Here is a 15497-nt window from a genome sequence, read left to right on the forward strand (position 1 = left end):
TACACACATCATATGTCTGAGATGTACATTTGTAAGCATAATCTGGCTCACGTTCTTTATTCTCTGCATTATTGTGCAAATGAAGTCTGGTTTTCGTGATGATTTTATGATCCCATAACCCTGTATGATACCCAAACAAAACCACAATCCACAAGAAAATGTCCGTTGCGTTTGTAGGACGCTGGACGTCTTCAGCTTTACCTTGATTTCTCGTATAGACGTCTCTGCATCTACAGTTATAGCCGTCTCGCCACTTCCTCTCCGCGAGGACGTCCCGCCTAAGGAGGTGAGGGTTGCTGCTGTTAAAGCAGAAGCTGCTCGAGATCCCTGAGGAAGGAGGACATTCATTGTTAGTATTCTTTAGCACACAAATTAAATACATGCCAACATTTCCACTTATTTTTCTTTATTAACTGATGCATCTTGAAAATACACAACAAACTACATAGCATCTAGTGACGTGAGCCACTCACCTTCTCCAGATAATCTCTGTCCTCCACCTGTTGAGACAAATGAAATAGTTAGGTCAAACCGTGGGTGATGTGGAGGCCACAGGGCCGAGAAGATCAACTGAGGAGGAAGGGAAGATCCAAAAACCTCACTACAGCCGCTGAATGAACATATTGAGAAAAGGCACAAGTTTGTTTTGATATACAACACCATGCAAACAGTTAGTAGGGGAGGCATCAAAACTCCTGCAGAAGTTAAAATGACCAAAACATAACACAAGTCTGAAATTGCAACTCATAACAGATCGTGTTAAAAAAAAAAAAAACACTTCAAACTAGAGGCCATCTTCGGTTTCCGCTCTCTGCCACACACACACACACACACACACACACACACACACCAAACATTAACCTCTGACACAAACACAGCACACAATCAGCCCTCCTTGTGGGGTGAAGTGCACAAAAAGGAAGGATGAATGGCAAAAAAAGAGCAACCAAGCAGAACTCGGCTCACATCACAGACTCGGCCTCCTGCGGGTGCAAGGCGACTCACATCAGAAAAGTCAGGAATAGTAACATCGTCCAGGTCTCGGTGGAGGCCACTGCTATTGGCCGCACTCCTCAAAAAACTGGCAACAGAGCTGCAGTTGTCCTGCATCGGCCACCAGAGGGCAGAACACAACAACAAAGAAGCCAAACAGAGCAGGTCAACACGTTGAGGAATTCATGTTAAGCATATGAAGAAGTTGAGACAGTGGATGCTTATTTACAAATCCTCATTAGTGCTCAACAAGACTAAAAGATCATCTTTACTCTTAAATCTAATGTTGATACCTCAAGTCCTTCCTCTTTTTTATGGAGACTGTATTTCCCATTATAAACCATTATATATTATAACACGCTGTCCCAAAATAGAATGTATCAGAGAAGATAATGTACCAAGTTTCTCAGTCACGGTGACTCCTTTTCAACAACGGACACCAAACGGTAGTAACTGGTAAAATACAAAATTACAAAATACAAGATTTAGTTTGACAGCAAACTGGTTCTTCAGATGGTGACCGATCAATCAATTAATGGATATCTAAATCCCAAAAAACAAACATTTTAAAACTATGTTTTTTGGGAATGCCACCCTCAGCTAAAACTCTGTTGCTACAGGCTTGTGACAGATGGCTCCGGTCAGCCACTGTACTATGGTTTGTCCAAAACTGGGAGCTGGATTGATGAATACACACTCGGCAGACTTGCGTTCCATGGTTATATTTCAGGCATTAATGGGATTGTCTTAACCTGACTGACTTGCAGGGAGCTCAATGCTTTTCTGAGCTTCGATTCATGGCTCCCTGACTAAAACATTAATATTAACATCAACAAAACATTAACATCCTGTAACGACTGCACTTCACAGGTCCACCAGGAAATACCTGCTTGTACTCTGCACACAGTGCACAATGTTTCAAACGTGTCCAAATTCTTCAAACCGTGCCAAGTCTGAGTCACCATAACATCCAGAATGAACACAGTCTAATGATGTTTCGAAATCAAACAGTAAATCATAAACCAAATGTTGTGGTGTAAGTGCATGATGGCTGTTACGTCAGTCGTAAGTTAGTTCAGTAAGTGCAGTCATAGACTTGTGGTTACAAAAGTAGGGCTGCACAATAAACTGTTTATTTATCTCCATCACAAGATCAACTGCGCAATAAACAATTATTTTTGGTTAGTTGAAAGAGAGGATCAATAGAAATCTGCACTTTAAAATGTAACTTTTTTTTTTTTTTTTTTAAAAATGGTGCCCTTTGAGTTCAGTTCAATGTTCAATAAATCAACATTGGAAATAATTTCCTTTCAGTTGTTTTTTTATTTAACAAGTAGTTTGTTGTATTTAAGCAGAATACTGAAAGCAGCAGAATGGCAGAACTGAGTACACTTTAATATCTCTTTTATTTATTTAAAATGCGATGTTATCGCGATATTCAACAACGTTATCGCATATTTTCTTCATATAGTGCAGCCCTATCACAGATCATCATGTATGACTTAAACCCGGGGTTATTAGCAGGGTGTCTGGGGGGGGGGCTCACCACTGGGCTGGCGCGGGCCGATCCGGCCCTGGAGGAAACTCTGGAGCCGGAGCTGCGATAACTAGTGTACTCTAAAGGCTGTAGAGAAAACACAGCGTTATGTTTCTGTCTGCACCTGGGGACAAACGCAAACCTAAGCATGCACATACTCACACGCATAGTACTAGTAGCAGCTGCATGCTGGACGGGACTGACGTCTTAATCAAAATCCGCTTAATGCAAACATCTGAATCCCATTTTTAACAGCTCACAGAAGTTAGAAATTAAAATCAAATTACATTTAATTCCAAAACAACTCCCATGCAGCAGCAAAATCACTCAAAAGGTCAAGTTCGGTGAAGGCGTTGCTCATGTGAGAACAAAACTAAAAGCAAACTTCACACACGGCACATTCCATTTTCTCACACTAGACTCACGTTCACACTGAACTTATATGCACTCTTCCTATAACTGTCAATATGATCAATCCAGGAACAGAAACCACTTTCCACACGGACCAGGTCACTCTCTGGTGCGTCAAACCAACCAACAAGGCCACAACTCAAAGGAAGTCTTACATGAGAGCTGGAGACTCGCTGTGACCCGCTGCAGTCTTCATACAAGGCGCTCTGCACATGTGACGCGTCACACAAACACATACAGTGTAAGCAGTATGCTCATGCTTCAGCAGTGTTAACACACAATGACATGCTTTACTACTCAATGGCACACACACAAAAAAAAAAAAACACACCCTGCCTTTAGTGCCTGCTATGTGGCTCCATTCAGAACTGAAATGCACAGTGACTGACATCAATGCAAAGTGAATTTAAAAAGTGATGAGGCATTTCACCGAAAGCCCTCGAACTTAATGGTCAAATTATTTGCTCTGAAGACAGACAAGCTCAGCTTCAGATGTTTTTAAGACCGCTGGTGTAAGTGAAGGGATAAATTGCGGTGTTATTTAACACTGCGTGGAAGTTATGGTGGGTAAAAGGTAAGCTGGAAATGAATGGAACCGACCCTACGATAGAGCTGCTGGGTGATCTGACTGAGTGGCCTGCTGAACTGTAACAGAGGATGAAGTCGGGAGTAAGGATGAGGTTCAGAAGGCAGCAGCTTGGAGCAGGTTGTGAGAATGAACGACAATTTAACTTTTTTAACTCTTTTGTCTTGTCCCTCTCCACAGAGAGGTGGAAGGTCTAACAGCTACAGAGCAGCAACAACATTGTATGCAGGTTTCTTTTTCCTGCAAGCGTTTACAGTATGTGTCTGTCTGGCATTTGTCTGTGTACAGACCTGGTAACCATTGAAGGTTGAACCTGGTTTTCTGGAAGAGGACAGACCATTGAAGCCGTACAAGTCAGAGGAAGCATAAGATGCCTGGAATGAGATAAGAGGAAGAAAGAAGCGAGAGTAAACGAGCCAAGAGGAGGAGGGAGATGGGAATGAGGAAAAAGGATAGAAAGTTCAGAACATTTTTTAAATAGTTGCCCAACTCTTGACCCAAAGTGTAACTTACACCTGACCAGGGCTGTACCGAATGGCATTTTTGTACATTCTGAGCTTCTACAGGAGGTTTTCCCAATGAAGCTTTTAATGTCTGTCGTCATATAACATCATCACCCCAAAAAATGAATAAAAATAAAATAAGAAAAACTCAATTTGTGAATGGATATAAATAGAATTTGGGGTGCTGCTAGATTGCTGCTACACACTGTTAATACAGGTGCATGGGGTAACATGTTGTGAATTTTGGAAGTGATTACATCCATCTTTTTTTAATAAATGTTGTCTTTTTAGACTTAACAACGTTTTGGAGTTATTGGAAATGTTTGGATCACACGAGTCGGAAACTATCCTAAGCAGCCACCAGTGGAATCTATTTCTACAAATAGTATAAAACTAATAATAATAATGTAGCCTAACCTTTATCTGAAACTGTGGTGAAACACCGGGTTTAAACAGAATGGCATGACAGCATTCAAATGTTGATTTAGAATTTGAATGTCAACGTTATAAATAAAGCTTTGAACTATTGAGTACAGCCCTACACCGGTCATTCATCTCTGGAAGTCATGACTGTAGCTTGTTTTTAATACACAGAACACATAGGCAATCAGCATGCTTGCCAAATGGCTGAACTGACAAAGCAAAGATTGTTGCTACCCAGACCTCAATGCAAAATGATTTTAAAACAAGTCACAGTACTGTCTCCACTGTGACTAGACATCTCTGGGAAATACAGCACAAAGACTCAACAACAATGAGGAAGTCTTGTAGAAAAGACACAAAACATGCACCTCCATGTATTCTTTAGTATAACACAGGACAGCTTGATTAGAAAATGTTTAGCAGCGCACTACACGCCTCAAGAAAAATGATATTTCAATAAAAACAAACAAAACTTTTACAGGTCGTAAGCAAGCGGACATTACAACTCATTTTGTTAATCAACACGACTTTAGACAGTAAGAGACGTGTGCACCAAAGGCCGTTAGTGGCATGAGAAAAAAAAACAGTCTCCGGTGCAGTGCCACCCACCGGCTGCAGGTCTAATCTGGAGGCCCGGGACACCCGGGTGTCATCACTTAGTCTGGAGCCCTGAGGGTCGGGGAGAACAGGGGACAACATCAAACACCAAGCCCTCAAACACTGAATGTCAGTCTCAACACATCCATCTGACAGCACACAGCTCTGTTTCAGCATCACCCAGCTTCAACCTATTGACACATCACATGCTGGTACGTATATTATACTGTATATATACACACACATACATATATATACATACAGTACATGTACGTATATATACATATATATACACACACACACACATATATATATACATATATATATACATATATACACACACACACACATATACATATATATATATATACACACACACACACACACATATATATATATATATATATACACACACACACATATATATATATATATATATATATATATATATATACACACACACACACACACACATATATATATATATATACATATATACATATATATATATATATATATATATATATATATATATATATATATATATATATATATATATATATATATATATATATATATACACACACACACACACACATATATATATATATATATATACACACACATATATATATATATATATATATATATATATATATATATATATATATATATACACACACACATACATACAGTGCTCAACATAAGTTAATACATCCATGCTAAAGTTGACTAAAAAGAGGAATACAAAAATCATCTTTTGGAAATTGATCTTAATGCCTTAATTAAAGAAATTAGGAAAAACCCAACCTTGAAGGACACCAATTTTCTTTGTGAATGAATAATGTATCGTACATAAATAAATGTTCTTCCTTAAATAAAGGGGGCATAAGTAAGTACACCCCTATGTTAAATTCCCATAGAGGCAGGCAGATTTGTATTTTTAAAGGCCAGTTCATGGATCCAGGATAATATGTATCCTGATAAAGTTCCCTTGGCCTTTGGAATTAAAATAGCCCCACATCATCACATACCCTTCACCATACCTAGACATTGGCATGGTTTTATTTCAGTTAGCCTAATAGCTGGTTTGATTTGCATTGAGAGAAGATTTTATGTAAAGTACCCCATGCCAATGTCTAGGTATGGCACACACACACACACACACACACACACACACACACACGGTTTGCCATGTCCTTTGTAAAGATGCAGTTAAATGAGTATGTCAGAGGTAGAAATAATTAGGTCAAATCGAAGAACCAGGTTATCAAGCCATCTAAGATTAGCACAAGCCTCCAGAGGCTTTTTAAATAAAATGTTACATCATTTCGGTTCTTCATTCTACACGAATGAAATGAAATTGAAATGTAATGAACATGTCTCAGCCATTTATTATTTTATATTCTATGTTTAAGCAAGGCAAGGGAGCTTTATTTATATAGATTTATAAGCAGTCCCCCTCCGTCATTTAATGCTGCCAGTTGTTCATCTTGTTTTAATTCAAGCAGACTTCTATCTATGGCATATTGCTGCCTTCCAAAGGCAAGTCCTATTCATTTGCCCCTGGTGATTGAATTCTTGTGGACAAACCATTGGAGTACAGGGAAGGGAATTGGGGAAATGTGGTCATCTTTAAGAGATTTTTTTTAAAGACAAAGAAATCCCCTCAGATTATTAAATTGATGAGAACGTTTTCCTCCCTGCATAGTAGCGACGTGTGATATCCTTTTTTAACCATAGAAATAAAAAATAAAAATAAGTTCTATGGTTTTAACACACACACAACCAATCAAAGTTGCCAGGTAACTAAATTTCAGACCAAAAGACTGCTTTATTTTGGCTTCACCTACTGCAGTTTGCCTCTAAATACATGAGATTATTTCTGCCTCCAAAATCAAAACAAAGTTACACACTGCACTATAGTGTCAACAGAACAGCTTGCCCTCAACACAATGCAGTTGTATCTGGTTCATCCAAGTGAAAGTTATATAATGTTATGGACAGCTACAGTACAAGGTTGAGAGGGGGCAACAACACGCACCGTTAGGTCTAGCCTGGAGGAGCGAGACACTCTGCTTTCATCACTGAGTCTGGAGCTCTGACAGCATGAGAAAAAGAGGAGGCTCATGAGTGACAGGTTGTCTAGACATTTGCCAGCATTCATTCCACAACAGACCAAATGCAAACGTCATGTGCAATCAGTTCACAGCACACAGCTACTAACCCTGCTGGATATTACACTGTAATCATCCTCACAGCCGTTCCTCTGTGAATAAAGAACACGAGTGAGAAACACGGGAGGCCATTTCTGTGTGGGCCACTTGTGTATTTACAGGTTGAGCTTTTACATACATCTTTGTGCTTATGTTTCTTCTTTTTCTTTGACTTCTTATGTGATGAGGAGTCCTTAGAGTGAGAGAAAGAGAGGGAGAACAGTGATGGGTGAAAGCACGCAATCTGAACAATTCTTTGCTCACCTCTCTACAGTAACAACATTATCATTACTGTTACTGTTAATAGAAAAAAAACCAAGCAACACACTGACCAGACTGGTAAAGAGCATAAAAACAGGCCACAATGTATTAACATGAAGTTATTTGACAAAACTGACCGATTTCGCTAATAAACTGACGTAGTCAAATATCCTGGATCTTGTACGGCCATGAGAATGACTAGTATGAAGAATTTTTTCCACATTACATAGCACAGAAGAAATGGCACTTAACATTTGGAAACATAACAGAGCCTAAAATAGTGCGGGCTGTGTTTTGGTTGGAGCATGAAAGCTCTATAACACACAGTTCTTTTTGTGAAAATTTAAACCTAACCGACTCCAAGACAGTTAATGTTCCTTCACAACCGCAAAAACAAGTACACGACCGAACATAATAACTTGATAGGATCACACGAAACAACTCGTTAGTCCACATTTCTGTATTGATTCCTACATAGTGCCACAGTACATAAGTTCACCAAATGTATCATAAATGTCCCTGTATATTTACAAACTATACAATTATAAGACTGACACATTTTTACACATGCATTCAATGAACAGAATATAAAACTCAATTAGGAAAAATCAAGCACACAAACATGCTTTCTATTATAAAGAGATATGCATATGATTCTGATTCCTTCTATGGAAATCCCATGTCTACAGTAATTTCATCACAAGGATAGGACTTTTTTTTAGATTTACTCCATGCTTTGAGCTCTCTGAACCAGCAGTTAGTCAAACGACGACTCATTCACACAACACACGTTCAGGTAGCGGGGTTAAAAACTCATCCACAGGGCATCTTCCAAGAACACTACCCTTACCCCTCCACCATAAGCCCCAACTGCATCAAGATCCGACTGTGTAAAAGACACATCATCATCATCAACAACAAGTGCCACCACACTGACAGCACCTTGTTAGGTTACAGTAGACAGACACACTGCCTTCACATAACCAAAGGTTCAAGAGGACAGGTCCATCTTGGTGAATCAAAAAGCAACAAGGTATTTGATAATAATTTAAAAGGAAAACACAGGTTTAAAGAAAGCCTTTGGATATTGAATGCATGTGCTGTTTGAGTGATACTGACCCGGACGCTGCCCCGGCTTCCCACTGACATCCGCTCATCGTCGTCTGAGAGCTGTGTGAGAGAGTGGACAGGTGGAAATGGATGGTTAGGGTTTGGAAAATGGTCAGTGTGTGTGTGTGTGTGTGTGTGTGTGTGTGTGTGTGTGTGTGTGTGTGTGTGTGTGTGTGAGAGATTTAAAACGTCAACAATGAGAGTGAACAGTCAGTGGATCGTGACAGGACGTGTCCTGCTGCAACCACACGTGGTTCAATCAACAGCGTTTCCTTCTGACAACGATAAAGATCTGATGTGTGTTTAAGGTGGCCTTTGATTTTTACTGAGATGAGAAAAAAAAAGCCATTTACAGAAATTCTCTTGTGGAAAACCAAAGTAGAAAAATAAATAAAAAAAAAAAAACAATGGCAAAGAAAACATGAAACATCACATGTTCTCAAAATGACTGATTCACTTCAAGGCTTTATGATACAGCAGATATGGTACACACAGTCTGTTAGCGTAGCTAGCTAAGGATAGTAGCTACTAAAGGACAGGTACAAAAATATGAATTCATTATTTAAGGTTAAGGGTGGAATTGCCTGTACCGTATAGAATAATGGGCCTGTCCTGTACATAGTAAATCCAGAATAGTGATCTCTTTTTTCTTTTACTCAGCATAGGTTCTCTTTTTAACTCAAATACTGTTGTCACCAACACTGTAACTCCAATCACTTCTACTTGCCTTTTAAATCAATGTCAGTGAAACTGAACACTTGCAGCTAAACTTTAACATTAAAACCTTTGAACAGAAAAACGTCACACATCCATTTTATGAGACAGGTGCGTAGGAGAGGGACGAGTAATTATTAGGTTAATATAATTATTGCTCTTCAACATATGTATATACAGTGATGAAGTGTTTGCCTTTTGGATTTCTGTGAGGCTTTCTTGTTGTATTATGTAGTTTTCCATTTATGCATTGATGCAAATGTAACCTGCAGTATTTGGGAATATATCTAGCTCCATGTACTGTATAGTAAATTGATGTTTGGACAGGCATGTGAATGCCTTATTGCATGTGGAGAATGTGATTGGTGCATTCTCATTTGCCTGATGAAGGTCTATTACCGAAGCGTTGCTAATAAAGGTTTCTATGCAAGTTAGACAGTGTGCGGAATTTTGTTTGCAACATTAAAAACTTTGCACTTATGGAATTGGTGTTGTGGAAATGTACATAACTCTGAAATTATCGAGACAAGAGGTAACGATGGACAAAGTGTTGAGCAGTGTTGTCATGGATCTATGGACCTGAGGCCAACACCACATAATGGCCTGCTCCCTGTGGTCTCCCAAACAGACATTTTCATGTATTTCATGTAACATTTAACATTTTACGAGTGGTAGAGGACAAGATTGCAGAGGAAAGGCATGAGGAGATGGAAACAGCGGGAGAGCTACAAACCGTTTGTATCCGTGAAGAACGTGAGTATCTCTCACTGTCCTCCTGGATGGGGGAGGGCGAGGGGAGGGGTGCAGATGGAGAAGAGAGGAGGTGAAGGGTGAAGAAGACGAAGAGAGATGTCAAAGATCAACGAGACAGATGGATGAGGGAGCTACAAAATGACTTCAGTCTTCACTGTGGTGTCCACTCCAAGAACAAACTGCATGTTATCATTCCAGCCAAAACGATTGTTTTAAACTCATTCAAAATAGGTTATAATTTTAGGATCATGACATTTGTGGTATACTGCGATTATTTGGGCCAGGATAGTCATACATTCATCGGGGTGATATGATAATATTTGGTAGCAATGAAGACATGTAGACAAAATTGGACACCACAATGTAAGCAAACAAGAGGATACATCGGCTGCTTTTTTGGTTCATTTCAACACATTTCTACAATGCCTGCATTAAACAAATCCAGATCATGTTTTACTTGATAGAGAAGTGCACACTTGTTTACAGAATCAGGCGTGTACGTTCTTCAAACCATCACTCTGAGCCAATAATCCAGCCAACTAACTACTCAACTGAGACACCCATGTTGCACAAACACTGTCACCTCAAATTGCAACATACAGTTGTGCGATTTACTTAAAATGAATTACTTTAGTAAACAAAAAAACCACAGTTAGTCAAGTTGCAAGTCACACACACACACACACACACACACACACACACACACACACACACACTATAAGTATCCTCATGCTGTGTTTCAAACTCCTGATGGTCTGGGACAATTCAAACTAAGTAAATCCCATGCAGTCTCACACCAATGGGGGCAGATGGTCAGGCTGACTCAAAGCCAAACGGGCACCCTGCTCCTTTGAATAAGTGGATTATCATTAATGGCCAAGCTTTGATTCTTTGTAAGCTGTTATTTTGTAAAAAGGCTTAATGGGAATAATCTAGAATTCAAAGGCAGACTCGGCACGCTGCAAAAGCTTCCAACAGACTAAACGGAAAAAAAGCTTCAAAATATGTACAGGGGCAGAGAAACTCATGCGTATTATTTAGTATAAGGGAGGTATATTTTTAGTGTTAGTCATCACAGCACAGAAACTGTACCATCCATTGTTCAATATCTCCCCATTTGCTGTCCGCTCGGTCATCTATTTTGGTGTTCAAGCCATAATATTTCTAAGAAGAGACAGGAAATGAGGGCAAGAAAAAAACAGTTCAGAAAACAGAACATAGAACAGAACAAAAGCATGCTTATATCAAATGATCTCCGAGGTGGAAATGAGCAAGAGGAGGCCTACCTTCTGCACCTGAAAGATCTACACACCAACACCGATGAGAGGTAGGGGAGACAGATTGGAGGGTATCAAACATGAAAGAGGGAGAAAAAAATAATAAGTAAGAAGTGATAAAGACCTTAAAGAAGGCAGAGTCAAGCGGCAGTACCTGACCGATAAAGACATGAGGCAGGTTCCTGCTAATGAGGGGTGCTCAGGAATGTGAAGTACCCTGCTGCACATCAGGACCGATAGTAACTGACTCAAGAACACACGGAGTTCACTGGAGATTGGCTGAGGTCCTATGAGACTGGGTTACCAGGCATTTTCCCATGGTTCCTTTAGGGTGGTATCAGTGGCAGAAAGCTGTGCCAGGAAATACCCAACAAAGGAGCCTGCTAAGCTGTGATCACATTCAAATAAAGTGATTAACCACCAGAACCTAAACATTTTTATTATGTTGTCCATTAAAGTAATAGCTCGACATTTTGGGAAATACACTTGTGAAAATTGATACCACTCTTATGTCTGTGAATTATGAAGCTACAGCCAGCAGCCAGTTAGCTTAGCATAAACAAACAGCCTGGTTCGGTCCAAACGTAACCAAATCAGCCTTCTAGCACCTCATAAGCTCACTGGGTCAAGAAAAGCTTCACATTTTTAAGTCTTACTACAGGTGCCCATATGGACAATATCTTTTAATTACCATTACCAAATAAAAGATCCCTGATAGGGGGCAACATCCACAGTCCTCCAGTATAGGCAGGAGGAATAATTATAGTAGGCAAAAAACTAAACACGTTAAAATGTTCATAAGGGCACTTCACAGTTGTTTTAAGACTGACTAGAAAAATTGTGAAGCTATCCTCTAACATGTTGTATTTTGTTTATTTAATCGCTACAAAAACCAAAGTGTAAAATTTGCATGTTGTGGTTTTACGGGGGGGTAATGTGCCAAACTATTTCTTGACAGTCAGTCATAACTGAAAAAGAACTTTAGATAAATAATCTAGGAATAAACCATTCCTTTAAAAAAATTATTAAAGTGCAGCCACAATTTAGTAAATAAATAAGACGTTTTAAATGGAACAGTAACGGTATGAAACTGTAGTGCAACAGCAACTCAAAAACTAAACATTCAAAAATAATTACAATTACAGTGTAAAACAGAAGCCTGCAGTAGCTTACATTAAATCGTATACTTTGAGGAGGGCAGTTTCGGAGATATATTTGCGATCTGGCAAACTGTACCATGGCTCCAAATGCTCCATTAGGTGGCAAAATCCCACGTTTTCAACAAACGACAGCGGTTGGTGTTCCTGAATAATGAATTTGACTTTGTTTGTTGGTTATCATTGTTGCTTTTGGGCTGTCTTTGTAGAATTTATCCCATCGATGGAATGCGGTTTCCAAAGTTTGCCGCTGCAGTTCGTCCTCCTTTGTATTCCCCTTTGCCATGACTGGACTCACCGTATTACTGGTGGGACGTTCCAGTGTAAAATATTGCCAAATTGCTAACATTTTGCCAGCTCTGCCTCAGCTAGCCTAGCATCTGCCCAATCGGCAACGCACATGTGCAAGAAACGAGATGGCTCACTCGTTGGGTACTTTCATCATGGAATTAGGACGCTGGGTTCCTTTTTTCCCAGAGCCGATGATGAAATAAGATAACGATTGAGCCATCTCACTTCTTTGTCATCTCTGTGACCAAGTGACACATGTTGTTGGTCCTGTAAAGCGTAAATGAGCTGATAAATTATATGACAACGTGGTATCAGATAGGCGCTAGACTCGCAAACTCGCCGATACCCGCATTTGAGGCAGTATCGGTGGCCTTCCCGATACTGCTATCGGAACAACTTTTTAACCCTCAGATGATTTTGTGGAGACGCTTTTTAGTTTGATTCTCCTCCTCTAGGTTTCATTCATACCTGTGCAGCAGTAACCAAGGAAGTAGGCTACTCTAGTATTGATTTATCACCATAAGAGAGAGTGAGAGAGATGCTGTGAATGAGAGAAATAAAACCTTATTTTTTTATGGTCTCTCAGCACACTGAACTGCAGGGCTGTTTACCCCTGCGACCACCAGCAGCCCTCATCCCGTCATGTTGCTTTATACTGTACATCAGCGCACTAATTTACCTAATCTCCACGTTTTTTTAGACCGCGGTGTAAACAAAGACAACACTGGGCTTTTAGTTGATTAAAAAGACCCTAGAACCTGGGTTCGAAATGCGACTACTGTGTTTCAGTACATCTGTAGCTGTCTCGTGCTTTGTTCTTTTTACTGATGTGACTGGTAACAGACATGGACACATTGTTTACAAGAACAATGGCAATGACCACAATCAGCTTTTCATACAGTAAAGACATTTGCCCTTTAACTGTAATGTCACAACTAGTTGAACTGACTGACCCTTACTGCTGCACTTTCCGTCCCAACAGTTCAGTGCTTTAATCCAGATTTACCACCACTGTCTCCCCTGTATGCTTGCCCAATACGTGGATTGGCTGCTTTGTAATTCTGGCTTTCAGATATCGACTCACAGCTGACCTTTTTGTCCAGTGCATCACTTCAGGAACAACAGCACTGCCAGATAATCAATGGGAGCACGGCCTCTTGTCGAGATGAAAGTTCATGCCCCCACACTGGCTAGCTCTGCAATTTGCTGCACCTTGTCTAGTCATGAAAACAAAGTCATCCACACGTCCCAAGCAGGTGACAGTGAGATGTAGAGGTCTGACTTATTTATAAAATCTTATCATGAATGGTGGGGTGATGCATTACTGTGTCAAAAGAACAATGTAATGCACTAATTTCACATTATTCCTGCATTCAATATTCCTTTTTGTTCCATTATTAAAACAATAGCACTCCAAAATGAATCCATAGCAACTTTCTGAGCTACATGAGCTTTGACTTTTCCCTCAGTCTTGACCTTCGACATCTGGTTACAAAAGATGCCATCAATTTAAAAAACGAAATATGTCGTTTTCCACTTTTACAATCATAATATGTGAGAATTGAGACGTGCAAGATCATAATGCGGCAAAAAAAAAGATATGTATAGTGCAGAGCAGATCACCAACTGACTGAAGGGATCTTGTCTGCTTACTTATTTCCAATTACATGTCTGGACACCCAATTAGCAGGTGAGCCAGGCAAAAAGTTACACAATCAGCTCACATGCTTTCTATTCAACTCACCAAGCTCCCCTTCTTGATCGGAGGGGTTCCTGGGCGCCCGGTGAGGGCAGCCCTCAGCCCCCTCCCTGCCACCCGACGCCCGGCCGTCCTGCTGCCCTCAGGGGACCAGGACAGGTTGCATCCTTCAGCAGTCAGTAGGTAAGACTACGGCCGGTCATGTAGGCAGGATTACGGCGGGATGGAGCACAGGGATTTGAGATCAGAACAACGAAGGCAACCACACGGTTCCCGCTTGCTGCTATACAGCCGATAATCTACCCTTAAATCCTGTCTTCAGTGTGTGAGAAAACATCCAAAAGTTTCGGCGGCAGTTGAGAGTGTAGCGACCCATCGCTCATGTCAACACGGTAACAACAAACCACTGCTCCACTGTAGAACCAAGGAACGCAACCTGCTAAGCTACTTTAGAACTCGGCTAAAGGGTTTAAGGGACACACACAAACACGCAGACACACTCACACCCTGACCAGACTCAGCTTAACAATGACCCTTAATCCAGTGCGTATGACTGGTTTGTGTGTATGTTTGCACATGTAGATTGTTGTTGTGAGGACTCACCACCTGTGTTTCGATTGCTGAATAAGTGAGTGCTGCTAGATTGCCTGTATACCTTAATGAGAAAGAGTTTGCCATAATGATAAGCAACAAATCTCTATTGTAAAATATATCTGAGTGACGTAAAGTAGTACTTTTTAAAAGAAAAAGAACAGGGTTGGGTAATGTGTAATATGGGTAATAGGTTGTGAGATGATAGAAATGCGTCAATTGTCAGGGATGTTGCATTATGGTTTCTAACTGAGGTACAATAAATATCCGTTTTATTATCTCTGGTTTTATTAGGCCATTGTGAGCAATGCTGTACATCCAGGAGTAGGATTTTTTTGTGTCAGGATTTACAATAATCCGATGAGGAACCTGGATTTT

The 15497-nt window shown here is 40.1% G+C and overlaps 1 protein-coding gene across 32 annotated transcripts in view; it reads right to left on the bottom strand.

The window, feature by feature from the left end:
• The window catches only part of lrrfip1a (leucine rich repeat (in FLII) interacting protein 1a), a 58134-nt gene that overhangs the window by 16269 nt on the left and 26368 nt on the right, over window positions 1-15497 (bottom strand). For 9 of the 32 annotated variants that reach the window (XR_004898015.1, XM_036004037.1, XM_031289769.2 and 6 more), the window contains exons 3-17: window positions 11391-11408; window positions 11197-11268; window positions 10085-10126; window positions 8647-8697; window positions 8378-8413; window positions 7406-7459; window positions 7278-7319; window positions 7095-7151; window positions 5063-5122; window positions 3818-3901; window positions 3097-3147; window positions 2540-2617; window positions 1006-1104; window positions 474-500; window positions 202-327 (exon numbers count right to left, since the gene is read on the bottom strand). Coding sequence is in view for 31 of the 32 variants with exons in the window: in XM_036004037.1 (XP_035859930.1) it covers window positions 202-327; window positions 474-500; window positions 1006-1104; window positions 2540-2617; window positions 3097-3147; window positions 3818-3901; window positions 5063-5122; window positions 7095-7151; window positions 7278-7319; window positions 7406-7459; window positions 8378-8413; window positions 8647-8697; window positions 10085-10126; window positions 11197-11268; window positions 11391-11408 (897 nt within the window). In the remaining variant the exon portion in view is untranslated. Of the gene's footprint in view, window positions 1-201; window positions 328-473; window positions 501-1005; window positions 1105-2539; window positions 2618-3096; window positions 3148-3541; window positions 3587-3817; window positions 3902-5062; window positions 5123-7094; window positions 7152-7277; window positions 7320-7405; window positions 7460-8377; window positions 8414-8646; window positions 8698-10084; window positions 10127-11196; window positions 11269-11390; window positions 11409-14573; window positions 15027-15497 lie in introns of those variants that run through there. The other 23 variants (XM_031289770.2, XM_031289751.2, XM_031289762.2 and 20 more) reach the window with 20 other exon arrangements.

The sequence above is a fragment of the Sander lucioperca genome, chromosome 8 (genome assembly GCF_008315115.2).
Source record: "Sander lucioperca isolate FBNREF2018 chromosome 8, SLUC_FBN_1.2, whole genome shotgun sequence".
Classification (NCBI taxonomy): Eukaryota; Metazoa; Chordata; class Actinopteri; order Perciformes; family Percidae; genus Sander; species Sander lucioperca.